The sequence below is a fragment of the Hippocampus zosterae genome, chromosome 1 (assembly GCF_025434085.1).
Source record: "Hippocampus zosterae strain Florida chromosome 1, ASM2543408v3, whole genome shotgun sequence".
Classification (NCBI taxonomy): domain Eukaryota; kingdom Metazoa; phylum Chordata; class Actinopteri; order Syngnathiformes; family Syngnathidae; genus Hippocampus; species Hippocampus zosterae.
In genome coordinates, this window is record NC_067451.1 from 7,186,054 (window position 1) to 7,213,305 (window position 27,252).

The following is a 27,252-nucleotide window of genomic DNA, read 5'->3' on the forward strand; positions in this document are numbered from 1 at the left end:
GATGACAAATTAAAAAAAAAAATCAATCTTGTATTAATAGATGAATCAAATGCATTTTGGGGAAATTGAATTGGGGGTTTATTAAAAGCAAATGCCAACTTTAAAAAAATCTCCTGTAAACACTGTCAACACAACAGGTTTTCCCTGTCGTCAGTTGTCAGAATTTCTGGGGATGATTAATATGCGTTATTGATGATGATTGTGAGCTAAAAATGTATTCACCGATCAATTGAGGGCATTTTCGGGGACAATTATCTCCCCAAAAGTAAATTAAGCAAAACCATTATAAATAAATAAATCACAATGTCGTAAAATTATCAATGAACTCATTTTGTTTATCCATCTCAAAATCCTGCAATTCTCTCCACATTTATCCCTCCCACCCAAAAAAATAAATATTTGTATGAAAAAACTTGATCATTAATAGTCTGTCAATGAAAAGGTTTTTTTTTAATGTCTAAAACTAATGCAAAAAGTCTATTGAACAAAACAATTGACGCATTGATCAAGAGTGAATCAAGAAACTAAATACTAGCTCAGGGACTTGCTCATTTTATTATGCAAGATACAGTGGAAGCTGCAATAGGAATTTTGTCATAACAGAAACTGTACATAAACTTAAAGAAGACAAGGAGGGAGGGCTCTCGGACTTCTCCTGCAGGAGAAATCACACGCGACTGACATGTCGAAAACGAGAGCAGAAACTCAGAATGTTGAGACGAGGTGGGGAAGATGGCGGGACCTAGAATGAGTCACTTGGCGTGGTGGTAAAACCTCTGGCCACTCTGGGCGTGGGGCAGGAAGCCGTGGCGCGGCGCAGCCTGCGGTGAAGTCTGAAATGCAGCCTAGGCGACAACAGAGAGGGGGCGTGTCATGTCACCAGTTAGTCAAGCGGACGGCTCGCCGCAGGGGCGGGGTTAACCTTTGCTGCAGGAATCTGGACGGCCATGGATGGTGTGGGCAGCAATCCTTGAGCCGAAGGATGCATGGCGGGAGGGTGCATGGGCCTCAGGGCGCCCTGGGGGACAAGCGCAAACAAAAGGTTATTTGGGCCGCCATTTCCCCCGGCAAAAAGCGGCTACGTACCGCGTCGGTAAAGCCCGACTGCTGATTGGCGTGTTCCAGCTGCTTCTGAAGCGGGATACCGGCACCCGGGATGTAGCCTAACAGCAACATTAAGTCACGTTAACTACTCAGCCCATCATACACCTTTATCCTTGTCTTTGTGTGTGGGTGTGGGGGAGAGGGGGCTCTCTAGCCGATGGATAAACTAAAATCAAATGGAGCAAAACACCTCAAATGATAATTTCTGGGGATACTCAATGTCAAGTTTAATCCATAATGATGCGAAGAAGCTGCGTCGCAGTATTGGGCAGTGTAAGAGCGGGTTTTACACTGCCCAATACTACTATGAAGATCAACTAAGACATGTCTGTCATCTAGTGGTGAATGGTGGTATTGCAACATAAAACATAATAATAATAATAATTATTATTATTTATTATTTAAATATCGCCCCATGTTTGGGGATTTAACCGAAAACAATGTTGTTGTTTTTTTTGGGGGGGGGGGGTGAATTAATCACTGGTCAAAAATTTGTCGTATTTTCTGGGGTTTGTTGATAAATGTCATGCATTATTAATTATGAATAATTTCATTAGGTAGTTTTCTCATTGAAATTAAGAGATTATTAGTGATTCCATTATTTTAAAACACCCCCAAAATCTACACACCATTTAAATTGAACAAAATCATATAACAAAAATACACTAGTACTATTTAAACACCATCAAAGTATAAAAATAATAGTAAAAACAACATTTAATTAAACAAAGCACTCATTTATACATGTACAATAATTTTACACCATGGTGAAGATATTTTAAGTTACATTTGTGGGGGTTGTTAATAAATATGCATTAGCATCTCAAAGACACTTTTATGTCTGTGTAAACTGACCAGGCTGGGAGGTGAAGTGATTGTGGACCGGGTAGGCAGGCTGCTGATGGGGTAGATACTGCATGGCCTGAAATGCGGATGCTCCTGGAGGGACAAGAAGAAAAAGCCAAACACTTGTAAAAACCGCCTCCACAAAGCATTCTGCGTCACGTACGTGGCCGTACCTCGGATCTGGGAGCCGCCGGCGAAGCTGACCGGCACGGAGGGTCCAGGAGCGTAGGTGGCAGGATGCTGAGCCTGCGCCACCCCGTAGGACTCGTGGACCCCCTGGGCACCGCTGAACTGGCCGTGCTCCGCCGAACCTGAACTGAATGCCGGCGTCTGATAGTGACGCGTCTATTCAAAGAAAAGGACATGGGCATGACATCCATTTCTTGGAATTGATGCACAACCATCCAAAGTGTTTTGCAAGTTGTGCAAAAAGGTTCACAGACACACTAGAACATCAGTCTCAAGGTCCGTGGGCCAGATTCGGCCCCCCACGTCATTTTATGTGACCCGCGGGAGCAAATCATGTGTGTCAACTATCATGACTCTTGCTGCAATCTGTGCCGAAATGGCAAATTGTCATAGGTATAATAAATAACAATGAGATTTTCCACCGGCCCTCTTGAGGGAAGCCGTAACTCCGAAGTGGCCCCCAACAAAAAATGGGTTAGACACCCCTGCATTAAGAGCAACATCAGCAAAACATCTTAATCCTATCCGTCAGACATTTAAAATAACAGCAATAGTATCGTAACAGCTTCGCTACACTTTGACGCGGTGGCTTAACAGTCACACTCAATACTGAACCGATTTTGAATATTGAGTAGACATACTATCCATCCATCCATTTTCCAAACCGCTTAATCCTCACTAGGGTCGCGGGGGGTGCTGGAGCCTATCCCAGCCGTTTTAGGCGGGGCACACCCTGAACCAGTTGCCAGCCAATCACAGGGAAGTAGACATACTAGTTGCATGCTTTTATTTTGAAGGCCTTACTGTTGATGTTATGCTGATGTTGCCGAGCTGATTGGGAGGCTCACGCTGCTCAACGGAAAATATTCATCCGAGGTGACATTGTGTCCCTTGATGTATTTTTTTTTACACTGACTTTGAAAATACCTTTACGTTTTCTTCCCCCAGAACACCAGGTTTAAGTCTGACCGATAAAATCTTACACAATGCGGATTTTACCATGCATTTTAATTAATTGCTATGATGATACAGGATTCTCGTGGCAACCACATGATCAAGAAATTGAGATCAAAATCACTCTGTTGATTAGGGAGCAGTGAATGCTGAATGATGAATTCCCAACTCCCTGATCATGAAAAGGGAGGAGCCAAGTTTCCAAACGGAATTTTGTCAAAGACAGCTGCAGCTACTTACAGGAAGAACAGCGCTCTGGAAAAGCTGCTTGCTCCGATCTCCGAGCAGCGCGCCGGTTCGACTGTGGCTGACGGGACTGCCTGATGGATGAGATGGGCAATTTTGGAAACGGAATTGAAAGGTCACATTATCACATTCATAATACTGGAATAAAGATTCACATTGATTTGTCGTAACGTGGTTCCAGGGTTGTCCCGCGTGCGACTCACCCTGAATGTTGAGGAGGTGCTGGCCCGCGTGCATGGGTAGACTGGCCTGGTAGCTGGCCGACGTCAACGTGGTGATGTCGCTGAAAGGACAGGAAATGAGCAAACGGCGCGTGGCCAAAGAGGCTTCGCCTCGGGCGTCAGGTAAGCCGTGCCGTGCCTACCTCTGCTCCTTGCGGCGTCTTTTCTCCTCTTCGTGGAGGACTTTCTTGAGTTGTAAGAAGAGCTGATGTTTCTCCTCTTGGAGCCCCTGAAGCTTTTCGCCCATCTTCATCACCTGAACAAGGGTTCCAAATCCATCCACTATCAAATTTATCCGTTAAGGATTTGGATCGTGGAAAAATCCTTTCAAGATCTTATTTAACACAAAATCCTTGGAATTTCAGACACGCCACACAAATGTTTTCTGAAAAATGTATTTGTTTTTGTGAATGAATTATTTTATGGTGAGAATTTAATATTTTCCAGACGAATTTAAACATGTTTTCATAATTTGAACTTATTGTATGAAATAGGCGGTAAACTACATTTAAATGAATCATTTTAAAAAATGACTTACTTTATTATTAAAATAAAATTACTTTGAATTTTACTTCATCCCCTGTTAAGAATATAGTTGATTCTGTATCGTCCGTTAATTATAATACTCATGAAATAGTATATATGACAATTTTATTGTCAAATTAAACTATGACCCACTTCGCCGTTTCATTTATTCTAATTTGGATTTGTCTTGATTTTCTTGATCCATACCTGTTCCTTGGTTTCTTCCAAGGACATTCTCTCTTCGATCTCCTTGGTCCTCTTCCTTTCCTCCTCCTCCTTCATCTTCTGCTCCATCATCTTGTCCACTTCCTCCTCCTCTGGAAGAAAAAAACAAAAAAACATCCAGAAGGTCACGTCAGCGGGGTGTGTGCTGAAGTAAAGCCGGCCGGGAGTGGGCGGGCGGTGTCTCGCCTTGTCGCTTGCGCTCTCGTTCCCTCATGATGTGCTTGTGGAGGGCTCGGGCCATCGCGTTTGACAGCTTGGGTCTCTCCAGCAAGGCGGGCATGCTGACGGGCAGTGGAGGGGCCAGCTTAAAAGCAAACAGCACATCTTCATGGATTTTGTTTTCTAATTACTGTACATTCATCAAAAGTGAAAATGTATTCGGTGGGATAGATGATGTTTATTTTTTCCGCGTCTGTTTCCTCTTTACATTTTTTTTAAAGAAAATGCAAATATAGTGGCAGCTTATCTTAGTTCTGAGTATATATTTTTAGCGCCGTTATTTTACTACAATACATTTCCTTTTAGTCTGAACTGTTATTCTGTTGTTACAACAGGAAAAATTCTTTATAGCTATAGTGGAAGGTTATTTTATAATGTATAATATATCGTAAAAAGTACTACATTTTTAATACGGTGGCATCTTATTTCCTCAAATATACATTATTTTAAATTAAATATTCGTTTTCCCAATCGCACACTTATTTATTCAGACATTTTTAGTTACATTCCACTAAATGTAATAAGATTGTAATCTAATGTCAATTTTACAACATAAAAATACATATTTTCAAACTTTCCTGGGAATTGTTTAGAACTATGTCGGGTTAAAAAAACATTACAAAGAATATTTAATTGCAGCGTGCCAGTCTACAGTCGCTAACAATAAAACAAATTGTTTGGTTATTTTTATCATGAACTTGTACTGTATTTCATCATTAATTTGGTTCTTTTACTCCTGCCAAATAAATTTGAGTGACATGAGGCGTCCAAAATATATTGTATTATTATTATTGTTATTACAGATTATAAAACCTGTAAAACTAGCTTATAGTTAAATAGTAGTCGGGGGAAGGCCCACATGCCAGACCAGCAAGCTGCTCGGTTAGCCTTGCATTAGCGAAGAAAGCTGCAGTTACATGTGCATATTTATAAAAAGATACTAATGCGAAACCGCGACTGAAATTGTGCACTTGAAAGAAAGTGCACACAGCATTTGACGTCGCGCCACCTCCCTAAATGCTACAAAACGGAAGCAGTTAGCTTGACGCAGCTACCTAGCTGTCGGCGTCATTTGGCAGGCGCGGGGATCGTTGAAAAAAGAAAAACTCCGAAACGCTTACTTTTGACGTCGTGCGTGTCTTTGAACGTGAGATCAGTTAAATAAATAGATATGTCAATCTTAATTACAAACTTGTATTTTATACAAAAGACGGCAAAATTTCTGCACTACGTATAAACAGGGTTGTGATGCTAATGATGCCGAAGACGCACTTCTGGTGTCCGATGCATTCTGGGGAAATTGACTTCTATTCAGGCAACGATTTCTCTCGCGAGATTGGCGTTCGTGGGCAGGTTTCAAATACTGGTACATGTACAGTAATTAGAGCAATGACGGTAGAATTTTTTTTCAAGATACCTTTTTTTAATGGTTTTACTACCTCCCATGCGTGACACCACCACACGTAAAAGTCCCATTTTCAAAAAGCCACTGATTTACAATTTTAGACATTCATAGTAAAGGCAATCCCAATGGACATGTTAGGAATGAAGACAAGAGACACAAATAACTTTTTGAGCACATTTTATAATTTTATGTTCACGAGTGGAGAGAAAGCGTCAGTGATACAGCTCTATAGAGTTCTTAAAAAAAATAATTGCACTCAGCTTCACGATACGGTAATTAAAGCCATCTAAAATTAACAATAACCACAATGAATCATACTCAACATAGTAGTTCCGTAGCAGTGGGGGGATAAGAAATGGAGGCCGATAGATACAACGTGAGACTGACTAAGGGAGAAGTTGAAGGGAACAAGGACGGTGAAAGTGCATCTGACGCCTTTTGCTCTGTGAACTCCAAGCTGCTGAGCTAGATTAAATATTTCCAAAGGATGGATGTACGCGTCATGGGAAGGCGGTGGAGAAGCGACAGAGTGGGGATCACATTTCCCTTTGGCTGCTCCCATACACGCTCTCATCACTGTAGGCAATGTAGAGGAAAAAATCCTCTTCGTGGTGCTCCTACAGTGACAAAAATAGAAAGAGAGCTGTAAATAAATTACAGTGGCATCGGAAAAAGAGCAAGCGATGGTCTCACCTGGTACAATAGTCCCATGGTGGCCGAGGTGGGTGGAATGACGTTGTTTACAAAGAAGAAGAGTGCGTCCTCAGCTCTCAAGTGGATTCGTTTTCGGATGAGGAAATAGAACTGGCCCACTGGATTTACAAAAAGGACAAAAATGTGAAAATCACATCTAATTGTGAGTGCCAGTGGGTAGAAGCGTAAATACGTCTTGTCACCTGTCAGGTCGGAGGGGACGAGATACTTCTTCTTGTCCAGATCACCTATTCTTGCTTTGGGCGCTTTCTCCACAATTACCTGGAAATTACAATGTTTTATTAAAACAAAATAAGAAATCAATTAATTATCAATGTGCATCTATTCATTACCATAAAAATTATTAATGATACATGGGCAAATATTTGGCTTTATCTTTTGAAATGATCCTTAATATTTATTCATTCATCATTACTACCTAGTAAGCCAATTATTTGCTTAAATATAAATTTATTACTGTGTCAAATAGGTTTATTTCCACCAAAGAAATAACTCGTTTTTCATGTAGAATTGACCAACTGTTAAATGAAATACAAACAAAATGTTTTTATATTTTCGTTTTTTATTGTGCTCCATATAACTAAGCAAGTGTTTCATTAAATAAGCAAAAGATTATTATGTATAATCGTTTTGTGGCATGCTTTTAATGAATTGAATTCTAATTAGACGAGTTTAATTTTTAAAAATCACATTTATTACAAACCAATGATGCAATTACTAGGTGAGATAACTAAATAAATCTATTTGTGCCGCCAAATGCGGAAGCTTTTCACTACGACGTTCAAGTGAAAGCTAGCGGCCTGTTGCTGCCCAACGAGGCGGCGTTTTCGTCAACGCCCCCGCGTATGCGACATTTGGCTTCATTTTCAGTACATCTGTAGATTGATGAAATGAATGTGTCAATGAAATTCACACATTCGACCAACAGATAGGCGTGTTACAATAGCTCAAGACAGCCAGGTTCCTAGTTAGCCTCTAACGTTAGCAGACTACTTACGGGAACCCTGTCAGGGTACTTCTTCCGAATCTTCTCGCCTTCGGAACGCCTTTTCTCAAAGGGATGCTCTTCTTTATACTGGAACTTCATCGTTACGAGAGATGACAGACGGAGAGTCAGTCGTTCGCTCGTTCCGGGTTCGTGGGGAAAGAAAATTGCTGACAAACCGACCACGAGAACAACAAACGATGCTACTGTGGCTAGTTATGGCACGCGGAGGGATATACAATAACAACGTGACGTAAGAAGCTACATCCACGTACAAATCACATCGACGTATGATGGGAATTCGGTCGGTGTATTACAACATCCCCTTTGCCGAATGGCGACATAGCTCAAGTCGAGTGTGCGTGTGTGCGTGTGTTTGTCATTTTGTGGGAAAGGTTGGTGGGGGGACTACTTTATTTTGATCATACGCCGCGCCTGACTACGTAGGAACAGAGTGGTGATTCGGCCGCTGCCCTTGTCATGTGACACTGCGGTTCGGCTGACTTCCGCTCTGAACTCGAAGCGTCACGGCAAAGCGCCGCTTTCAAAAGCCAAATCGTCAAAAATCAGGATCTTGCACCTAATCATTATCCTTGTGTAAGTTACTAGACTATACTGGGATGCTTGAAAGGAATATAATCCCAAATATTTAACGATAAAAAACCTTTGAAATCTGAAAATTCAATGACAATGAAAAAAGAATCACCAAATCTAATCTTGGGTTGGATTTCAGAACAAAGGTCTGTAGTAAACAAAAATAATAACAGCAAATTTCGTGCTATTTTAAGTAATCCCGATTATTTATAAATCCCACTGATAGATTGAGTTTATTAAAAATTAATAATGCAATAATTTACAATCATTAAAGCTAGGTGAAAATAAAACCATACAGTACCTAAAAAGTACATCGAAAAGAAAGAATTGTTGCTAATAAAGTCAGTGATGGTCAGCATCTCTCAATTACGTCAAAGTTGGTCGGATTCTGCTGCAGTTCATTCCCACATTCTGGATTTCTCACTAATCAGTGGGGAGGTTTTCTTTCTTTCAGCGAGCACTCCAGCCCATTCATTATGACCACTAAGATATCCTTTATTTGTCCCACACTGGGACAAATAAAGGATATCTTATCACCGCGATCAAAGATTTTCTGTGAAAAATAAAAGCCGTAGACACAGCATTTTTTTTAAAAGTGACAATTTCTATAAACACATTACAGGCTGCTGCTGACAAACATGACATTGCATCTCAGTAGGATAAAACTAACCTGGGTCATGATAGACTAAAACCAGTTCTCATTTCCTCCTAGTGGGTGAACGACCCAATGCTTGGTAAATTCTTCTTTCTTACAATTATTGCCAATTGGTGAATTTGTAACAAATCAAAGTAGTTCACACTTAAAGAGGAAGTTGTGGTTATTGTTTTCTTTATTATGACATCATGACTTGCAAAAGTGACCTTGGTCCAGCTGGAAGGAACACACTAACGCACGCACTCACTCAGTGCACACACACAGAAGAAGAGAGGAAATCCTGGGAAGCAAGGTTGCCAGTTGTTTAAAAGAAGTCCAGGTCATCCGGAGCGTCCAGGTCTCTGTATTCGATGATGGAGCGCGGGTCTCCTCGCATACCCCTGCGCACACACACACAAAATTACACAAAGTGTACACCAACATCGACGCTCGGTCTCATTGTGTTTCCTTTACCTGTTGTTTGGATGTTTGGCCGGGAAGCTCATGTTGCCCCTGAAATTGTCATAGTGACCGCGGCCAGCCCCAAACTGGTTGGCGGGGTAAGGGGGAGCGCTGGGGAAGGCGGGCAGCAGAGGCCTGATACCGGGCGGGTATCCCAGAAGGCTTTGCTGTTGAGGCGACTGAGCGGGAAAGCTGGCGGGCGGAGCTAGAGAAAGGAACGCAAACGCGGGCTCATGGGACTGCGTGTTGTCAGCGTTGAGCAATTTACCTTTCACCGAGGGGGCAGAGGGAACTTGTTCTAGGGAGGCGCCCATTTCTTGGGACCCAAATCTTCTCTCCAAACTTCTATTTTCGAGCTTACCTTGAGCTGGGGGCGGCGGGGGCTTGTTCTCAGGCAGCGCCGGTCTTTTGGCGTCCATCAGGTAGTTGTTAAAGTAGTCCACTTCCTGTCTGACGGCATCCACCTTGTCGCCGTGTTTGTTGAGTATGTGTTTGCGCACAAACTCGGGTGCCTTAAACTTCTTGCCGCTCAGAGGACACAGCCACTTGTCTTTGCTGAGCTCCTGAGTATTGGCCGCCAGGAACTTCTCCACCTGCGTGCACCAAAATAGATGTCGTCAATTCTCGCATACAAGATCATGCGATTGTGGGTGGCGGAAGGACAGCTCAAAGTCTCACTTCCTGTTCCGGGTCTTTCCTTCCCAGGCGCGCGGCATCGTCTGCACTCAACACTTCGGGCGGACTCAGCAGAGGAGCCAGACGCTCCTCGCACATCTTCAGGTGTTCAGTCACTGGCCGACCATAACAAAGTACGGCACAGCGGGTTCAGCCACAAAGCAGGTTTATTAGTATTTTTTCAAAAATGTGTCAATTTAGTCGAGTTTGTACTCGTTTTAGGATTAGATTTAGTACACGTGTGTGTTTCTGTATACGGTACGGTCTACCTTCGGTCGCAGTGATCTTGGCCACGGGCAGAGGCCCTCGCACATGGATCAGTCCACAGCGATGAGGCATGTGGTCCTCGGCGGGGTACTGGCAGAAGTTGTAGTAGTCCAGCGAGTGGACTACACGCAAGTAGATCAGCAGTGTGTCCAGCACCTGCACATACACAAACGCACATGCAAAACCGCGCAAAGAAAGCACACCAAGAAAAAGCTGGTCCCACCTTTAACAAAGTTTTATCTGTCTCCACTGTAACCTCGGAGGAGGCGGTGTCTTTGGCGTCGCCCGCCTCGCCGCCCGTCAGCTCCTCCTCTTCGGCGCTCACCTCCTCAATGAGGTAATCGGTGATGTTCTTCAAGACGGGGTTGGTGTTCATCTGCGGTGGCGCATTCAGACATTAATTGAGAGTCAAACAGGAAGTGACGTGTGTGTGTGGGGGGGGGGACAACAACAGGAATCCGCACCTGTTCCTGCCAAAGCTCCGCCCTTTGGTCCAGCGTATGCACCAGCCTGGCGGCCAGGCGGACGTCATTCCTGGCCACGGGTTTGTGCTGAGTCAGCCCGTTGACGCTGCGGACGCGCCGACACAAGTCGCGGTTGACCACCGGAGACAGCTCGCAGTCTCTGAGCTGCCGGGGGGGGGCCGCATAGGATGGGACCAGATGAGAGGAGACGGCATGGGAGGAGATGGCGTCAAGAACGCCGGACGACGGTTACCCGAATATTCTGCAAGTTCCAGCAGGTCTCCTTGATGTTGACACCGCGGTCGAACGTCAGCCAGCACCGTCGGAAGAACCTGACACACGTTTGTACTGTGATGCGCCACCGCCACATTTGACGATTGCATGCGTTTTACTCACCCCCTCTCTGGCTGAGGGTCTGACAGCGCCACCCGCAGAAAGCCCGAGTACCTGCGACACATCTGCAAACACGGAGAGGCGGTGAAAGCGTGTTTAGGGGCAGGAGAAGATCCCTGCGGGGGATGAGAGGTGGCACTCACTGCAGCGATCTCTTCTTTGGAGGCATCTGGTGGGACGCTCCTGATGAAGAGCGAGGTGGTGAGGTGCAGCGGCCGGGGAACGGCCGGCAACGTGGGCTCCTTCTCGCCGTCAGAGTGCGAGGAGTCGGAGGCCGAGCCTTCGCCGCTGTCAGCCGACATGCTGCGCTTCCTCTTTCGGCCTTTCTTGGGCTCCTTTTCTTCCTTCTGCTCCTTCTCCTCCTCTTCTTCGTCCTCGTCTTCACCATTGTGCTTGGCGTCCTCATCCTTCTGAGGCGTGAAATCGTCAGCGCCATTTACTCGTATTTTAATTCCGCAAAATTGTCTTCTCACCTCACTTCGGGTCTTCCCCGCCTCGCCGCCAGCCGGCTCCTTACTCGGACTCGCCACCGAATTGCCTCCAGCGCCGCTGGCATGCTCCCCGCTGGGCTCGAGCACCTTCAGGTCCAAGTCTGTGCCGCCCTCCATTTTGATGACGGCTGCGGACAAGAAGTGATGAGGACTCACCCACGTGCAACCTCCTGCCTCTAGTTAACGCAAACTAACACAATCACTCAATCAAAAAACTGACAGAACGCTTGTATTTCACAAAAACTAAGAAAGAAAACTAAATGAAATTACATTTTGCGTTCACAAAACCAAGGAAAAGTTACTTGAATTATACAGAAATTTTCATTTTCCTATTTGTCGGTTCTTTGCCAATTAATGTAATATTACATTACATAATGAAATCGACAGGCGGCCCGGTAGTCCAGTGGTTAGCACGTCGGCTTCACAGTGCAGAGGTACCGGGTTCGATTCCAGCTCCGGCCTCCCTGTGTGGAGTTTGCATGTTTTCCCCGGGCCTGCGTGGGTTTTCTCCGGGTACTCCGGTTTCCTCCCACATTCCAAAAACATGCTTGGCAGGCTGATTGAACACTCCAAATTGTCCCTAGGTGTGAGTGTGAGTGCGAATGGTTGTTTGTTTCTGTGTGCCCTGCGATTGGCTGGCAACCGATTCAGGGTGTCCCCCGCCTACTGCCCGGAGACGGCTGGGATGGGCTCCAGCACCCCCCGCGACCCTAGTGAGGATCAAGCGGTTCGGAAGATGAATGAATGAATGAATGAATGAATGAATGAATGAAATCGACCACTGGCGTTGATTTGAAATAAATTTACTTTGGTATCACAGCACTGCCTTTAGTCGGAAGAAGGAAGGTGGAACACGTGTGTGCGAGCCATCTCGAGGCAGCCAATAAAAAAAGCACCACCAGATGACGGTGCTCCTACGCAACAGCTGTGCTTACGGCTTGTGCGTTTGAATCAGTTGCAAACACGATCCGAGGTGCTAAGTGCTCTCCTTGTTTTGGTTCATAAGTGAAAAATCACTAAAGAAAAGAATACACTTGTTTGTTGTTGTTAAAAATACAATAGAAAAAACATGAATATCCTTACTCTAAAAACTACCTTGAAAAAACAATTAAAAATGAAATAAAAACTAACAAAAATTCCAAAGCTCATCAAATACTCACCTGCGTCCAGCACTTTGATGATGGCAGTGGTGTGCTCCATGTCCAACGACATATCCTCCAGCCACTTGTTGTCCCACAGAAAGAGAAACACATCCAGACGGTGTTTGAGAGCGGCCAAGGACTCCGCCTTCCGGGCTGTGATGTCTTCAGGGTGGTACTTGGAGCGGAACCACTCCTCCTCTTTGTGCTGGACGAAGAAGTCCTGCAGCTGCTGGCGCCGGAAGTCCACTTTGTACTGATTGTAGCGCTTCACCGCCTCCGTCTCATCAACGCTGTCCTCTGTGTTTAGTAGGAAGTCCTGTGCAACACACGCTAGAGCTTAGGTCACACGAATAACTGGCCAAATTATTTTCAATCCTTTTTTTTTGTTTTGTTTTCGTCATGGCCTGACCGGTTGCCTCACTCACCTTGAAGCTCCTCATGATAGGGGGTCCCGGGGGCGGCAGGTCAGGATCTACCATCGCCAACCTAAGGGAAGACAAAGATGCGTCTGTCATGCCGCCGACCATGCGAGCGTGTCCGTGTACACACCTGCCCTGAAGTGGGTGAGCTCCATGATGCATGGGTAGTTGGGGGATGTCTGGCGGCCAGCCCTGAGGTCCCACCCTTGGGAACAGAGCTCCGCCTCCTCCAAAGGGCTGCTCGAAGCGGTATGGCTCACCCCGGTGGTCATCCCTGACAAAACCGGGATACCCTGAACTGCGATGCGTCAAGATCTGCGCGAGCGAGACACGGGCCACCACTCACCAATCTCTCCTCATGCGCTTGTGCTGAGGGCTCATATGTCTTGGTGGCGAAAACCTCTCTCTGCGACCGCGATCATAGTCCCGTCTTCTCTCTCTGCCGCGCTCCCAGTCCCTGAGTGTGCATGTTTATTCATCACATGAGCCATCCAGACATTTCCCATCTACTTTTGGGTTGACTGAAGATTCAAACTCAGGACTGTGCTAACCACTACTCCAGCATGCTCCCATATGTGACCACTTAATTAAAAAACACACATATACAGATTATATGGTGTGTTTTTATTTATTTGTTTATTTATTTAATTCCACCTGTCTGGCCAGTCATCGCGGCGCCTCTCTTCTCGCTCTCGAGATCGCTCCATGTCACTTCGCTCTCTTCGGAACTTGTCTCGCCGCCTCCTGTCGAATTCATCATCGCTGTCCCCCATTGGTCAGCACACATATGCACTCTTTGGTCTCTTGGGACTTACTAGCTTCTACTGGACTGTTACAGAAAAGTGTGAGAGAAAAAAATCCCAGCGGTTTATTTGTCAGTTAGCAGGCTACTACCCAGTTCTCGGAGGATGTTCCACTAGTGTACAATTAGCCTGCGTATCCTCCTATTGTCATTCATGCAATATAATCATAGCGTTGTGTTCAAATAAACCGGCTCTGATTTCACCACTCAGTAAATACAGTTTAAATGGGGACGACATCATCATTAACTCAGCAAATACATTTAGTTACTGATATAAAATTATGTACATTGTCACAAAAACGGTTCAGAGGCGCTGCAGTAGTGGTGGCCGAAGACCTTTACACAATAGTGTCCAGAACTAAATTAAATCATGCATGCATACAGACTACAGTAGTTCTGCCTATACTGGACACATGCTTTCAGACTTACGAGCCACCCGATAAAATCACTTGCTTATATGCGTGGGCGCCTACTTCTCGTTATTAACAAGCTAAAGTATACAACATAAATTGTAAAATGAAAATTTTCGTATGATACAGTACATTGCTGGAATCCTAAGTTTTCATAAGCGGCTAACAGCTAAGGCTAGCTCGACGTTAGCCTTTAGCGCGGCTAGTTAGCTTCACTCTTGCCCACTGCATTCAGGACAAGGATCTTTGAGCGTATTTAACAAAATGATGCTGACTGGTTTGCAGCATATATGTTTTTGTTTATGCTGCACAGTTTACCTGAAAAGGTTGCGAACGAAAACAAGGAGACCAGCTCACACACAACAACGGTCCCGCCGCCACAACGACCAATCACGACAGCCTACCAGGCCCAAGTAGCCCTCTAGTGCCCTGGAGGGACAAAAAAAAACAATAACTGCCTTGAGATGCACTTTTTGTGTTCCACAAATAAAAAAGTTTTAACTTTTTACTTCTGAGGCTTTCGATGTGATGTTGGTCCATTTCCTCGTCGAGAGAAATCTTATTTAACGCGTGTACGCACCAGTCCACACGGTGGCGATAGAGGCGCATGAAACGAACCGCTTCGTTTTACGAGAGAAGAACCACAAGACGTCACGCGAAGAAGAAAACAACATGGCGACACTGGTTGCTAGGCTACAGAAACTTTCGCCCTTGTGTTTTTGTGGCGTATCTGAGCGCGTTTCGATTGGGAATTATATTTTACTACATTTTAGCATTGGTTTCTTTACATTGCGTTGTTTCTATGAGACAGAAGACGCCGCTTAAGGACAGCTGTGTCTGGAAAACCGTCTTGGGAAATCTGGGAAATCTCTCAATTTGGACACAAGAAGCCAATTTTTCGCTGATGCTGGGTGGCTAACGTTAGCATGTAAGTCAAGTCAAGTCAACAGTATTTATAGAGCAATGTATGTGTAATCTATGTAACGATGACAGACGTTAAATAAGAATAGGAACAGGAATTTAAATGTCTGGTAAATGTAAGTTACTATGAAAACGATGCATTCCTAACACGTGTTAAAGTTTGATTCAACCCAAGTTAACACTGAAAGTGTAAAGCTGAATGACATGCAAAATCATGCGAATTCAACATACGTGGTGCCTTGGTCAAATAAGACGTTCAGTATATTACCACGTGAGCTTTGATGCCAAACGACCATGTGCTTTGTATGTTGTTCTTGTTCAATCTTATTGGATGTTGTGTTAGTTGTTCATGGAGCGAGCCGACCGTCGACTTGTGAAGAACCAACCATACGATGAGAGCGTGGAAGTGAGCGACTCGGCGGAGGAGGCGAGCATCCGCGGCCAGGTAACAAGGCTCTGCCGCCCGCATCCTCACGTGCCTCGGCAGCCGTCACTTATTTGTGCTTTTGCAGGCCGAGCGCGGGAGAAACAGGAGGGGGCGCAGCCTGTTGTCAGGCAACAACAGTAGCAGTGACGAGATGGACGAAGACCCCGCGCCTCCAAGGGCCAAAGGGCCAATAAGCAGGCAGCCCGGGGTCACCCCCAACGAGGAAGAAGACGAGGAGGATGAGTCAGAGGAATCGGACGACGACGATGATGACGAAGATACCGATGATGACGAAGATACCGACGAGGCTCCCGAGGGCGCGTACGACGCGGCTGACTACGCCAACTTGCCTGTCAGTACCGAGATCAAAGATCTATTCCAGTACATCATGCGGTGAGTTTGGAGTGATGTCTGTATGGCAATGACACCACCCACCAACAGGCCAACTGATATTTACTGACACTGATGACTACTGGCTACTGACATTGACTTTATAACTTATTTACTGACTAAAGGCATTGTCAAACTATACGATTTTTGTGTCGTTCACGATGGTCGCGCTGTCAGATTACCAGATAAATATCGTTCAGTGTCTTGGACCGGACGCGATGCGACACAAAAGGACTAATTGTTAAGTATAAGATAAGAAAACCTTTATTAGTCTCGCAATGGAGAAATTCCCAATTCACAGTAGCAAAGTTATGAAAGGAAGAAGTAGAACAACAAAATATAGGAGCTGCTGGAAAGGCAGCCACTCTCGCGGCGCCATTTTGAAGTCAAAATAACACCACACAAAACATAGGACACAGACAGATGTGCAATCTTCACCACTTTTCTGCATACACAAGTATGTGACATTACATGGGCTTGGACGTGTCAAGACAACTCAAAATCAGCTATGAGACACTACTTTTGTCTGTCGGCTCAAAATTGGGCTATATTCCTCTAGTCTGACGTCAACATAAGACTGACTGACTGTCTGACCCTAATACTTATTGGCACTGGCTGATTGACTAAACTAAGCGTGTTCTTTGCTAGGTACTCTCCTAAATCCATCGTGCTAGAACACAGCCTAAGACCCTTCATCCCAGACTTCATCCCGGCCGTGGGTGACATTGACGCCTTCCTTAAGGTAGGTTCTCCCTTGCTGCTCCACTTGAACCCAAGTCAAATCATCAACAACCTGTTCCCCCTGCGGTGTGCAGGTGCCGAGGCCGGATGGCAAAGCGGACGGGCTGGGCCTTCTGGTTCTGGACGAGCCCAGCATCAAGCAGTCTGACCCCACAGTCTTGTCACTGTGGTTGTCCGAGGAGACCAAACAACACGCCACCAGCGAGGTACAAAAACCCTATCGAGCCAAGTTCAACTAACAATATACAATTTTTGCTACCTTCACATATTAATTAATTAATAGTCCGCATCTCTAGTGAGTATGATGTTTAAAAAATGTCACGTCGTGAGAAAATATTGATTCGTCACGTGTCTCCCAGCTGAAAGTGACCAGCGTGTCGAGTCCTCAGTCCAACCCTCGCGCTGTGGACAGCTGGGTCGAAAGCATCGGCGCCCTACACCGCTCCAAGGCGGCGGCCAGCGTGCAGTACGCCCGCGCCATGCCTGACATCGACGCCCTCATGCAAGAGTGGCCACCGGAGGTTGAGGAGACGTTAGGGCGCGTGCGCCTGCCACCCGCCCGCCTCGGCTGCAGCCTGCCACAGTACTGCGATATTGTGTGTGCACTGCTGGACGTCCCCGTATACTGCAGCCGCATCCAAGCGCTGCACCTGCTCTTCAGCCTCTTTCTTGAGTTCAGAGATTCGCAGCACTTTGCGCGAACTTGATTCTGTTCTCCATGCCACGTGCGTAATGATATTTTTCATGTCTCCTTTTTGAAAACCACATTCAAGTGTGCCTGGACCAATAACGTCCCTTTCCAACCCAGGCTGAACTTGGCGTCGCCCCAAGTCTCAGTCAAGATCATGTCAATGCTCAAAACCATGGACACAGTAGGCACCGGGTAACCAATAAGGACCACATTAGTAGCCTGCGGGCCTGTCCTGAAAACAGTTCACCAGTGAATGAACACTGTGATTTCCAAGGAATGTTGTGGAAGTGACTGTTGAAAATAAAAACAATTGCAGATATTTATAGAATGTTGCATGTTGATTTTTACGTTTCCTTTCTTGTGAAGTCATTGATGATGGTCATTGTAAAAAAAATCTTTAACTGGATCAGTGTCTTCACATTGGTGCTATCATTAAATATTAACAAAAGCTTGTAATTGAAGGTAGGGCTTTGGCACCATCTTGTGGCAAAATTAAGATGGTGTGTTATTGTTTTCCTTTGTTCTATGTTATACTGTCTACACATATTTATATTTTGATAATTTGTATTCTTCAGAAGGACCAATAAATGGTTGGATTTAAAATGTGTTTTATTGTCCTTAATTATTTGGTTTACAATACTTGAATGTCTGAATTTATCTCCCAGCACTTTAGAACCCCGTTGACGCATGCGCACTCGCAATGTTGCTTAACGACAATGGTCCACTCCACCCCCACCTAATTTCGTATAGCCCTCGAGGGTGTGCGTGTGTCCCAATTTTTCGGTGCGCTCTCGCCCGGCATTCATAACTCATCAGCACATTACCCACAAGTCACTCACAATATGACAAAACTGGTGGTAAATTTGCCACGTTCGGGAAGAATCCCTGTGCCTTAAACAATTACAGGTGAGCATATCGACCTATTACTCTTTCATAAATTACACTGTAACATTTCAATGCAGTACCTGTACTGTATATAACGTCACCTATTTATTTTGTCCATCTGTGGCTGCCGTACTTAGCGAACTTTTGCGCATGTGCAGTTGATCGCGCAGGGCATGTAAATAATGGAGCCAGAGCTGCCATTGACTGGAAGCGGGAAGTTGAGTTTTTATCGTACTACTTGTTTACTGGAAATTTAATAACATTTCTATCAGCAAAATTGGCAAAACAATACCCGGTCATGCCATGTTTGATGATGCATATCCAACACAGTGGCGCAAATCCATGACGTAACACCCACTGTCCCGATTCTGCAAATTTCACACGTTTGTAATCTGCGCTCTCGAACACTTACGTGCACTTAAATTACGTGTAGACTTCAATGAGGACGGTAGAGTGTTGCGTGGTGCTGGAATTGGGTTAACCTGGTGGCATTCGAAGCATGGCGGCACCCGACTGCATTTTACACCGAACTCTGGCGCGGTCGAGAACCGCTAAAAATCAGGTTTGTTCTTATCTCATTTCTTGTTGTCGTTTGTGAAATGAATAAAGAGAAACGGCGAACGTGCAAGTGAATGGTGACACTTCTCGTTAGTTTCGAGACAAATAAATTGATTCTTGAATAATTTATTACGCAACGTTTCATTTATTGTGGTTTTGACCAACTACTGTAAAAGGTAGTCCTGAAACATGTTGATAGTTACTGTCTAGTTTAAGGTCTTTAGTTAACATAAGGCCTTTATTTTTAGAGGAGGCTTTTTCCCTTAAGAGGAAGGGGTTATCCTTTTGAGGTGAGGCATTAGTTTAACTCGACAGATTATTTGGGGCACGGTGTATATTGAAGTGGTTAAAATAGGATGAGGCCAAGCATTGAAAACGAAAAAAAAACCAGGCGTAAATTAAGGTGCCACTGTATCATTAAATTGTGTCTTCAGCGCTCTCAAGTGGTCTGTAGGGAGACACTCTACCTGTTGGACGTGTTGCGCTACACCAGAGACGAGGGTTCTTCCGTCTACTTCCCACACACCATCTTCTCTGGTGAGTACGCCGCCTTCTTCTGTGCACTCTTGTTGACCTCCGACCTCAAAATGTTTCCTTGTCCAGGCGACAACCTTTACGACGTTACGCTGAGTGATGGCGACTGCCGCCTGCGCGTCACTCTGGATCCCAGACTCAACGGGCTGGTGGAGAAGAACGTGTTGCGGCAGGGGACTGCCGTGCGTAACGCCACCCTCGCCCCTGCCATGACGGGCTTGGCAGATCGCACAGAGGATGAAAGGTACCCGCTTGACTTGTGAAGGGGCAGACGATTCCCAGTAACATTTAATCATTTGTTCATATAGCTCTGATAAAACTTTCTGAGCATGGACTGGGGGGGGGGGGTGGAGAAGAGGCAATAAAACAGGCCAAGCACTCACCTGTCAACCTTCATCTATGCAGCTTCATCATGGTCAGTGTGGAGGTGAGCTCGTTTGAGAGTATCGAGGACTCGCACCAGGACTCCTTGCCCTGGAGTGGCTCGTCCGACGTGTCAGGTGACTGAGCTAAATGGCGCCCCTATGCCGGAATGCCATTGGTTGACATGCGGGTGCTTCAGGTCCTCTGCTGGCCAATCGGAAGGTCTTTCTGCCGCTGTGGAACAACGTGGACTTCTACGGGGACGCCTGGAAGAAGACGGCGCCTCCTCTGGAGGAGGAGGTGACGGGTGTGTGCAAACATCTGCACCGTGCAAAAACATCAAATACATAATACTTGATTTCTCTCTCTCTCTTTTTCTGTCTCTGTTGCTCTCCTCCTCTTCCCATTTCTCATGCTCTGGCCACAGCTCTCCGTCCCACCGTGACTGTCCAAGACCTCAGCCGGGGATTCTTGGCCCGCGAAGTTTGGGCCCTTAGAACCATCCGCCGCCGGCTGATTGTGCGCATCGCGGCCAAGTCACACCTGACGTATTACGGGAGAGCAGACAGTAACTGCGCATGCCCCTATCAGGTTGGGTGAAGGCGTCACCGTCGCGGGAAGAGAAAACAGCAGCAGCATTTCTCGCGCTCGTGTGTGCAGGCGCTGTTGGAGGCTCACGACTCGTCAGGAAGCGTGTCACTAGTGTTGTGGAACAGCATGTGTGTCAACTGGTACCGCGTGCTCAAGCCCGGCCACGTCATCAGCCTGAGCCACTTCCGGATCAAGGAGCGGTACCAGTCAGAAGGGGAAAACATCGGTACTTGCGTCCTTCCATTCATCCCTGCATCCTTATTTCCTTTCTTTACTTGCTGTAGCGGTAACTTACTATCCTTTTGTCGCTACGTCAGCAGGGCATGTAGGTTTTTGACTCGTGCTTTTCTTCGACGGGCTTTTCCTTTTCCACGGCGACGACAAGGAATACACTAGGCCGCCATCATTGATCCAAAAAAAAAGAGTCGCTTTATTTTCTTGAACACAAATTAAGGCTTTATCAAATGGATTAATAAAACTTCTACAATAGGGCGGCCCGGTAGTCCAGTGGTTAGCATGTCGGCTTCACAGTGCAGAGGTACCGGGTTCGATTCCAGCTCCGGCCTCCCTGTGTGGAGTTTGCATGTTCTCCTCGGGCGTGCGTGGGTTTTCTCCGGGTGCTCCGGTTTCCTCCCACATTCCAAAAATATGCATGGCAGGCTGATTGAACACTCTAAATTGTCCCTAGTTGTGAGTGTGAGCGTGGACGGTTGTTCGTCTATGTGTGCCCTGCGATTGGCTGGCAACCGATTCAGGGTGTCCCCCGCCTTCTGCCCGGAGACGGCTGGGATGGGCTCCAGCACCCCCCGCGACCCTAGTGAGGATCAAGCGGTACGGAAGATGAATGAATGAATGAATGAACTTCTACAATACACTTAAACAAAATACGAAATCAGTTCCTATAAAGTACGAAATAAGCAAACACGAAGTACGGTAAAAAAGAAAAGGTGTTGCTCCATGCCCTACTGTCTTCCTAATGATGTTTACATAAATATCATTTATGTAACAGACTAAAAACAGGACAACCAATGGAGCCCAGATACTTCGATGTTCTTAATAAATTTGTTGTAATAAAATATCAAATATAAACCAAGCTGTAAATTTCCCCAGTGTGGCACGAATAAAGGATATCTTATCTTATCGTATCTTATCTTATCATATTTTATCTTATCAAACGCCTTGCATCTATTAAATTCTAATTATTCAAAAGGCTGCATTTATAATTTAACCAAATTTTCCTTATGGCTCTAACACTTGCTATTTGTCGTCGTTCTGGCTTTCCTTGCTTCTCGATTTCTTCCTTTCTTCTATTTGCTTTCGTCGTGTCCCCACAGAGATCAGCGTGAACAGCCGGAATCCCGCCTCTCGCGTGGCTCTGCTCCCGGAGGCGTCCGTGGCGCCCGACTGCATGCCGCCGCCGGCGCCCCCCTACAACTTTTGCGACAGGTCTGGCCACGCCCACCGCGGACATGTTGACGTTTTCCCAATTTGAAATGATGGCTTTTGCGGCGTGTAAATGCACATCCCCCGGCCCCGTTTTTGACTCTGTTGAGCGCGATTTAGCTTTGCGATTGCCTTCCGCTTTTCCTGTCCCAGTGAGGAACTTGCGTCTTGCTCTCACGGCGCCCTCTGCGATGTCATCGGCTTGCTGACTTTCATGGGGCGCGCTGAGCGGATGAAAAAGGGTGAGGGGATAATCACCGTGGCGAAAGGATGCCGATTCCCACCTGCTCAAACTCAAACGCCGAGCGTGTTCGCGCAGGGTCAGAGTTGATGGAGTATCGCTGGCTGCGGTTGCAGGATGGGCGGAGCTCTCGGCCAATCTGGATCCAGCTTTTCTCCACCTCTCAGCCGCAGGTGCACCGCGGGCTCCACCCATGTGAGATGAAGTGGGAAAAAAAAAACATTTCGGGAAGGAAGGAAAGGAAAGGCATGCTAACGAGCAGTGTGTGTGTGTGTGTGCGCAGTGTTGGTGTTGATGTGTTCTCGTCTGAAGGCGGTCCAGACGGCAGACGGACTCTTGTACCTGACGAACACGGCGTACACGCAACTGCACCGCTCAGGTTGCCAACTCTTTTTGTGAGATCGTCATCGTGTGACGTTGCGTCAACGGCGGCCTCGATCGACAGGCAACAGCCAGCTGCCGGCGATCCAGCGGTTCTTTGACTGGTTCCGGGAGCAGGACGAGAGACGCCTGTTGCGCTCGGCTCTGATTGGTGGATTCTTCGCGTACCCGCCCCCTCCCGTCTCCTTGGAAGCGTACATGAGACACAGGCAAGGTCTGCTGACTGACGTCTCCGTGCTTGATAAGGCATTTGAGCAGTTTCTTCTGTCCTTCTCCCCTACTTACTTCCTTCCTTTCTTTTCTCTTTTTTTTCCTAACTTCTTTCCTTACGTTCTTCACTTCTCTTACATATTTCCTTCCTATCTGTCTTTACTAATGTCCGTCCTTCCTTCCTTCGTGCCCTTTTTTCCAGGGGAGCCCGGTTTCCTCCAGGGGACGGAGCTTCTGAGAGAGATCAAGAAACTTTGTTACAGGGAGCGACGCACCTTTTGTATTCAGGCCACCGTTACCATGGTTACATATTGTCGCAGAGGAGAGGTACGCACACAAAGGCGCACCTGTAATGACACTGATTGATTGTTTATGTATAATCATTATACTGGTCGACAGCAGTGAATACCTGATGTGCTCCAGAAAGAAAATGAGGGCAGATTTTTGACTCGGCGCAAAAAAAAAAAAAAAAAATAATACCGTAATGGCCCGAATATAAGAGGGTGTTTTTGCATTGAAATAAGTGGGGGTCGTCTTACATTATACACATTTACGACGCTAGATGGCGCCAGATATCATTGAAGCGAATGCTGAACTTGACTCCCCAGTCAAAAGTGAACCCGTCATGAAGAATACAAATAAAAATAGCAGTAGCACGGAGAAGAAAAATAAAAATAGCGGTAAGAAAGAAAAGAGAAGAAAGTAATAGAAGAGATGACAGAAAATGGAGAAACGCAGCGACAATCTGGAGAAAAGTGGGTCAAAGATCGGCCAGGTTAACCGGCAGCTGAGGAGAAGTTATGATGTAATTTACATTTCAAAAATCAGAAGCCATTCATTTACAAGTGGGGGTCCTCTTATATTCGGGGGTCTAGACATTATACCCATTCATGACGCTAGATGGCGCCAGATATCATTGAAGCGAATGCTAAACTTGACTCCCAGGCTAAAGCGAACCCCTATCACGAAGAAGAAAAAATAAAGTTAGCGGTAAGAAAGAAAAGAGGAAAATAATAGAAGAGACAACAGAAAATGGTGTAACGTAGTGACAATCTGGAGAAAAGTGGGTCGAAGGTCGGCCAGGTTAACCGGCAGCTGAGAAGTTATGTACTATATTTCAAAAATCAGAAGCCATTCATTTACAAATGTGATTGCACTTTAGTTTACATACGGTATTTAAATGTTCAGATATTAAGATTTGAATGAGGCAAAATAACATGCTTTTTCTCTCAAATATATAGTTATAATCATTTGTTTCAGATGTACTGTAATTATTTTCTGTATAAAAATGTATTTGGTGTTCAAAAAGTCTTTTTTCAAACTCGAGGCTTGAAAAAGAGGGGGTCGTCTTATAATCAGGGCCGTCTTATATTCGGGCCAATACGGTAATCTCGACAATTTTTACTTCACTCTGAAAAAATATATAAACATTTGTTGACTAGCATAACTGGGTGCCACTTACTTTGATTCATATTTTAGGAGGAGCGTTGCATCTTTTGGCGAGATGCGTCTTCGTCTCTGTCCTCCACCTCACCCACCTCGCCGGCGTCGTTGTCCAGGCTTTTGCTATCGTCGGCTCTCAGTCCGTCGACGCCCCGCCGGCTGCCATCGCCCACCGGTGTCAGGTAACAGCATTTCCTGCCTGGGCTTTCTCGATTAAAACCACCACTTTCGTGTTTGTGCGCAGCAGGCCATGCAAGAGGAAGCTGCTGCTGCACTCGGACACGCCGCAAAAGGGGTGAGACTGAGCCACGCCTCTCACGTTAAAAAGGAAGCACTACGATTAGTCGGACCGATGACGTTGTTCTTGGGTCTCTGCAGACGTCCCCGTGCGACCGTCCAACCCGACGCCGACAACAAGACAGGTGTGTCTGTGTGGATGTAACACAACATGACGTTGTTAGCATGCGTGCGTGTGCTAAACGTGTCATTTTTGTGGCAGCCATTCTTTTCGAGGCTTCCATGGAGTTCCTCCAAGACGCGGATGACGACGGCGAAGACGAAGCGGAGGAGGACGAGGACAGTTTGTCGTACGCCACCTGCCCCTCGCCGCCGGATTTCCCTCATGTCGCCGTGGAGACGCTAGCCATGCGCTACGACCCCGCCCATGAGAAAAAACAGGCGGTTGCCGTGGCGATGGGAGGGTCCCTGACCTGTGCTGCCCTCTTTGCCAGCGAGGACTACTACACGCTCAGGCTTAAAGGTGTGTGATGTCAGAGAGCGGACCGCCTTTCCTTTCATCCTTCTTTCCTTTCTACTTTCCTTACTTCCTTATTTCTTTCTTTAATTGCTTTTCCTCCTTCTGTCCTTCCTTCATATCTTCATTCTTTCCTTATTTTTATATTGTCATACTTACGTTGCTGAATCAAACCCTTGCTTCAGGTCCCAGGGATTGACCTGCAAAAAAATAAAATACAATTCAAAAAATGACCCTACTAAGACCTCAGCTAACGCCCAATCACGGTTCACCTGTTTTCTGGGTTTGATGATGTAACATTCGCAAGCTGAGGCTGTTGGTAACGTGATGTCACTTCCAGTTGACAAGTGGCAAAATGGCCGCCCCTTAGATGGACAAGAACAAGGTGTTTGTTTGTTTTTGCTGCTTAATTCATGTTCCACAAATCCAACATGTGAATGCCGTCTTTTGACTAGCGGGGGTCCATAGAACATATTAGTGGAGCGGAGATTTACTTGATTTTCCCTTTAATTCCTTTCCTTGACTTTGTTTCTATCATCATTCCTTTCCCCCCCCCCTCCTTACTTTTATTCCTTTTCCACCATCCTTTCTCATAAACGCCCGCCGACTTGTAATGTGTGACGTCAACCCCCGCAGCTTTGTCGGATGGCGTGTGCATCGGCACCATCTTCCTCCCTCAGGCGTCCTCTTCCTCCCTTTCGCCACCGTCCCACTCCCACAGCAACACCTGGGCCTCCATCTTGTCCCACGGAGCCTTTTCGTGCCACGCGCCCCCACCTTCGCCAGGTGCGTGCGCTCACAAGCACACACCACACAAAACTGACTCTCGAGGTGACCAAAGTTCCTGTCTCGCTCCACCAGGGGACCTCATCGCCACGGCAACACTGCTTGCTAATCAAAGGCTGTTGTGCCTGCTGGATGTGTGTAATCTGGGCGGAGACCTAGACGAGGTGGTCATCAGCCGGGCCTTCCCGATGACCTGAGGACACCCATGTTTATTTTTTGAAATGTCGGTTTAATGTCGGAAAGAAAAGTGGAGTGATTGGGCTTGTCCAAAAAACGCAGCACTTCTCTCCTCGCCTCCTCCTCATCAATTGAGATTAATTGTCTTATCATAAACACATCGGCTGTGCGCGGGGTAGCTAACAGAAGCTACGCTGTCAGAGCAGCATAGAGTGAGAGTAACAAGTCTCTTTCTCTTTCTCTCAAAAGGCAATGGTGATGAATGTTCATTACTGTGTAAAGTTTTATCATTACAGATGGAAGTAAATATGTGTACTGCTGTAGTCTGTAGCCTGACGCTGTAGCCTGTTAATGATCGTAGTTAATGACCGTTTTAAAATGCTTCTCCAGATTCCCATTCTCTGCCCGGCCCGTCGTTGAATTGTACAAAACAAACTGAATGAGAATAATGATAACGATAAAAGATAAAGAGCAACAACTCCGATCACAAGCTGCAACTGCAGACTGCTGAGCGCTAACAACCTCCGGTGACACAGTCATATGTCACAGTAGGTTAAAGATGACCTGCTTTCTTTTCTTTTTTAAATACTTTTTGTGAATGTGAGACTGATGACTGAATGATTAGGGTGCAGTGTGCATTAACCCCCAAAAATATATTACTAACATGCACAGAGACACAAATGTTTGGATTTTTTCTTCCTCTCCACCCCTCGGATCGACTTGCAACCAGTCCGCTTTCTACTGGTCGATCGCGATCGATGTAATGGGCACCTCTGATGTGAAGTATAAATACTGTTTACATATTTGAAACCAGTGTTTTTCATACTTTTTTGTGCCAAGGCACACTCCTTTCATTGTTAAAATCTCACACCACTAGCTAAAAATGTGAAGAAAAAAAAAATGCTTATTTGAATCATGAACGTGTTATATTGTTACTATAACCGTAGAAGAATGACGTTATAACGGCTTGAATTAGAATCAATTGAACACAAAGAAAAAAGTATTTTATTTATTGTTTCACCATCGTCCTACATTATTCCCTTGTCTCTCGTCTAAAGAAGGCAATTGGTTAGCTGTTGCTGCTCCCTAGCGGTATGGGAGGGTACTACACGATTACTTTCTGGGCTTAGATAAGCACACAGGCATTCATTCATTCATTCATTCATCTTCCGAGCCGCTTGATCCTCACTAGGGTCGCGGGGGGTGCTGGAGCCTATCCCAGCTGTCTTCGGGCAGTAGGCGGGGGACACCCTGAATCGGTTGCCAGCCAATCGCAGGGCACACAGAAACGAACAACCATTCGCACTCACACTCACACCTAGGGACAATT

The 27,252-nt window shown here is 45.9% G+C and overlaps 5 protein-coding genes and 1 long non-coding RNA gene across 11 annotated transcripts; 2 read left to right on the forward strand and 4 right to left on the reverse strand.

Annotated features, from left to right (window-relative positions):
• Positions 1 to 536: 536 nt before the first annotated feature.
• On the reverse strand, positions 537 to 5,826 carry gps2 (G protein pathway suppressor 2). The gene is made up of 11 exons (XM_052060945.1): positions 5,651 to 5,826; positions 4,497 to 4,614; positions 4,293 to 4,402; positions 3,704 to 3,816; positions 3,543 to 3,622; positions 3,334 to 3,413; positions 2,124 to 2,295; positions 1,960 to 2,043; positions 1,087 to 1,163; positions 923 to 1,018; positions 537 to 845 (listed from the first exon to the last, which is right to left on the reverse strand). The coding sequence occupies exons 2-11, from the start codon at positions 4,588 to 4,590 to the stop codon at positions 753 to 755; spliced, it is 999 nt and encodes a 332-aa protein (XP_051916905.1). The 5' UTR covers positions 4,591 to 4,614; positions 5,651 to 5,826; the 3' UTR covers positions 537 to 752.
• A 268-nt stretch (positions 5,827 to 6,094) lies between these two features.
• On the reverse strand, positions 6,095 to 7,878 carry LOC127597822 (gamma-aminobutyric acid receptor-associated protein). The gene is made up of 4 exons (XM_052061552.1): positions 7,646 to 7,878; positions 6,831 to 6,909; positions 6,628 to 6,746; positions 6,095 to 6,551 (listed from the first exon to the last, which is right to left on the reverse strand). Exons 1-4 carry the CDS (start codon positions 7,733 to 7,735, stop codon positions 6,471 to 6,473), a joined length of 369 nt encoding a protein of 122 aa, XP_051917512.1. The 5' UTR covers positions 7,736 to 7,878; the 3' UTR covers positions 6,095 to 6,470.
• A 1,161-nt stretch (positions 7,879 to 9,039) lies between these two features.
• On the reverse strand, positions 9,040 to 15,016 carry LOC127611526 (serrate RNA effector molecule homolog). 3 transcript variants are annotated; one of them, XM_052056865.1, is made up of 18 exons: positions 14,896 to 15,015; positions 14,705 to 14,815; positions 13,829 to 14,003; positions 13,521 to 13,631; positions 13,305 to 13,448; positions 13,181 to 13,241; positions 12,774 to 13,071; positions 11,596 to 11,741; positions 11,266 to 11,529; positions 11,126 to 11,187; positions 10,983 to 11,061; positions 10,730 to 10,894; positions 10,489 to 10,641; positions 10,268 to 10,421; positions 10,002 to 10,114; positions 9,685 to 9,916; positions 9,336 to 9,528; positions 9,040 to 9,262 (listed from the first exon to the last, which is right to left on the reverse strand). In XM_052056865.1, the coding sequence occupies exons 3-18, from the start codon at positions 13,945 to 13,947 to the stop codon at positions 9,187 to 9,189; spliced, it is 2,370 nt and encodes a 789-aa protein (XP_051912825.1). In that variant the 5' UTR covers positions 13,948 to 14,003; positions 14,705 to 14,815; positions 14,896 to 15,015; the 3' UTR covers positions 9,040 to 9,186. The 3 variants fall into 3 exon arrangements, with proteins under 3 accessions (XP_051912825.1, XP_051905660.1, XP_051941453.1); XM_052049700.1 differs by having other exon boundaries at positions 11,266 to 11,532; XM_052085493.1 differs by having other exon boundaries at positions 11,266 to 11,741; positions 14,896 to 15,016.
• A 32-nt stretch (positions 15,017 to 15,048) lies between these two features.
• On the forward strand, positions 15,049 to 18,160 carry ift46 (intraflagellar transport 46 homolog (Chlamydomonas)). Of its 4 annotated transcripts, XM_052059768.1 has the most exons (7): positions 15,049 to 15,319; positions 15,363 to 15,423; positions 15,651 to 15,752; positions 15,820 to 16,127; positions 16,773 to 16,866; positions 16,940 to 17,071; positions 17,225 to 18,160. In XM_052059768.1, exons 3-7 carry the CDS (start codon positions 15,657 to 15,659, stop codon positions 17,570 to 17,572), a joined length of 978 nt encoding a protein of 325 aa, XP_051915728.1. In that variant the 5' UTR covers positions 15,049 to 15,319; positions 15,363 to 15,423; positions 15,651 to 15,656; the 3' UTR covers positions 17,573 to 18,160. The 4 variants fall into 4 exon arrangements, with proteins under 4 accessions (XP_051915728.1, XP_051916347.1, XP_051914906.1 ...); XM_052060387.1 differs by lacking the exon at positions 15,363 to 15,423 and having other exon boundaries at positions 15,049 to 15,297; XM_052058946.1 differs by lacking the exon at positions 15,363 to 15,423 and having other exon boundaries at positions 15,050 to 15,314.
• Positions 18,161 to 18,583: 423 nt separating this feature from the next.
• On the forward strand, positions 18,584 to 25,979 carry si:ch73-71d17.2 (RPA-related protein RADX). Its single transcript, XM_052079137.1, has 17 exons — positions 18,584 to 19,003; positions 19,434 to 19,777; positions 19,939 to 20,033; positions 20,096 to 20,203; positions 20,324 to 20,487; positions 20,557 to 20,713; positions 21,822 to 21,933; positions 22,084 to 22,172; positions 22,250 to 22,366; positions 22,455 to 22,550; positions 22,617 to 22,766; positions 22,970 to 23,089; positions 24,242 to 24,500; positions 24,584 to 24,627; positions 24,705 to 24,965; positions 25,596 to 25,745; positions 25,821 to 25,979. The coding sequence occupies exons 1-17, from the start codon at positions 18,941 to 18,943 to the stop codon at positions 25,940 to 25,942; spliced, it is 2,451 nt and encodes an 816-aa protein (XP_051935097.1). The 5' UTR covers positions 18,584 to 18,940; the 3' UTR covers positions 25,943 to 25,979.
• On the reverse strand, positions 22,047 to 22,363 carry LOC127609364 (uncharacterized). Its single transcript, XR_007964550.1, has 2 exons — positions 22,215 to 22,363; positions 22,047 to 22,154 (listed from the first exon to the last, which is right to left on the reverse strand). It is a non-coding gene; the product is annotated as an uncharacterized LOC127609364 (long non-coding RNA).
• Positions 25,980 to 27,252: the final 1,273 nt, after the last annotated feature.

Coding starts and splice junctions, on each gene's coding strand:
- gps2 (XM_052060945.1), bottom strand. CDS start 4,590: ATGCCCGCCTTGCTGGAGAGACCCAAGCTGTCAAACGCGATGGCCCGA. Junction 3,623..3,703: donor AGACGCCGCAAGGAGCAGAG/GTAGGCACGGCA, acceptor CTGTCCTTTCAG/CGACATCACCACGTTGACGT. Junction 1,019..1,086: donor AGTCGGGCTTTACCGACGCG/GTACGTAGCCGC, acceptor CTTGTCCCCCAG/GGCGCCCTGAGGCCCATGCA.
- LOC127611526 (XM_052085493.1), bottom strand. CDS start 13,947: ATGGGGGACAGCGATGATGAATTCGACAGGAGGCGGCGAGACAAGTTC. Junction 11,742..12,773: donor CATCAAAGTGCTGGACGCAG/GTGAGTATTTGA, acceptor TCTTGTCCGCAG/CCGTCATCAAAATGGAGGGC. Junction 11,188..11,265: donor CCAAAGAAGAGATCGCTGCA/GTGAGTGCCACC, acceptor CCGTGTTTGCAG/ATGTGTCGCAGGTACTCGGG.
- si:ch73-71d17.2 (XM_052079137.1), top strand. CDS start 18,941: ATGGCGGCACCCGACTGCATTTTACACCGAACTCTGGCGCGGTCGAGA. Junction 20,714..21,821: donor GTCAGAAGGGGAAAACATCG/GTACTTGCGTCC, acceptor GTGTCCCCACAG/AGATCAGCGTGAACAGCCGG. Junction 22,367..22,454: donor GCACCGCGGGCTCCACCCAT/GTGAGATGAAGT, acceptor GTGTGTGCGCAG/TGTTGGTGTTGATGTGTTCT.
- LOC127597822 (XM_052061552.1), bottom strand. CDS start 7,735: ATGAAGTTCCAGTATAAAGAAGAGCATCCCTTTGAGAAAAGGCGTTCC. Junction 6,747..6,830: donor CGTCCCCTCCGACCTGACAG/GTGACAAGACGT, acceptor TTGTAAATCCAG/TGGGCCAGTTCTATTTCCTC. Junction 6,552..6,627: donor CCATGGGACTATTGTACCAG/GTGAGACCATCG, acceptor TTGTCACTGTAG/GAGCACCACGAAGAGGATTT.
- ift46 (XM_052058144.1), top strand. CDS start 15,507: ATGACATGCAAAATCATGCGAATTCAACATACGTGGTGCCTTGGTCAA. Junction 15,579..15,650: donor GACGTTCAGTATATTACCAC/GTGAGCTTTGAT, acceptor ATGTTGTGTTAG/TTGTTCATGGAGCGAGCCGA. Junction 15,753..15,819: donor AGGCGAGCATCCGCGGCCAG/GTAACAAGGCTC, acceptor GTGCTTTTGCAG/GCCGAGCGCGGGAGAAACAG.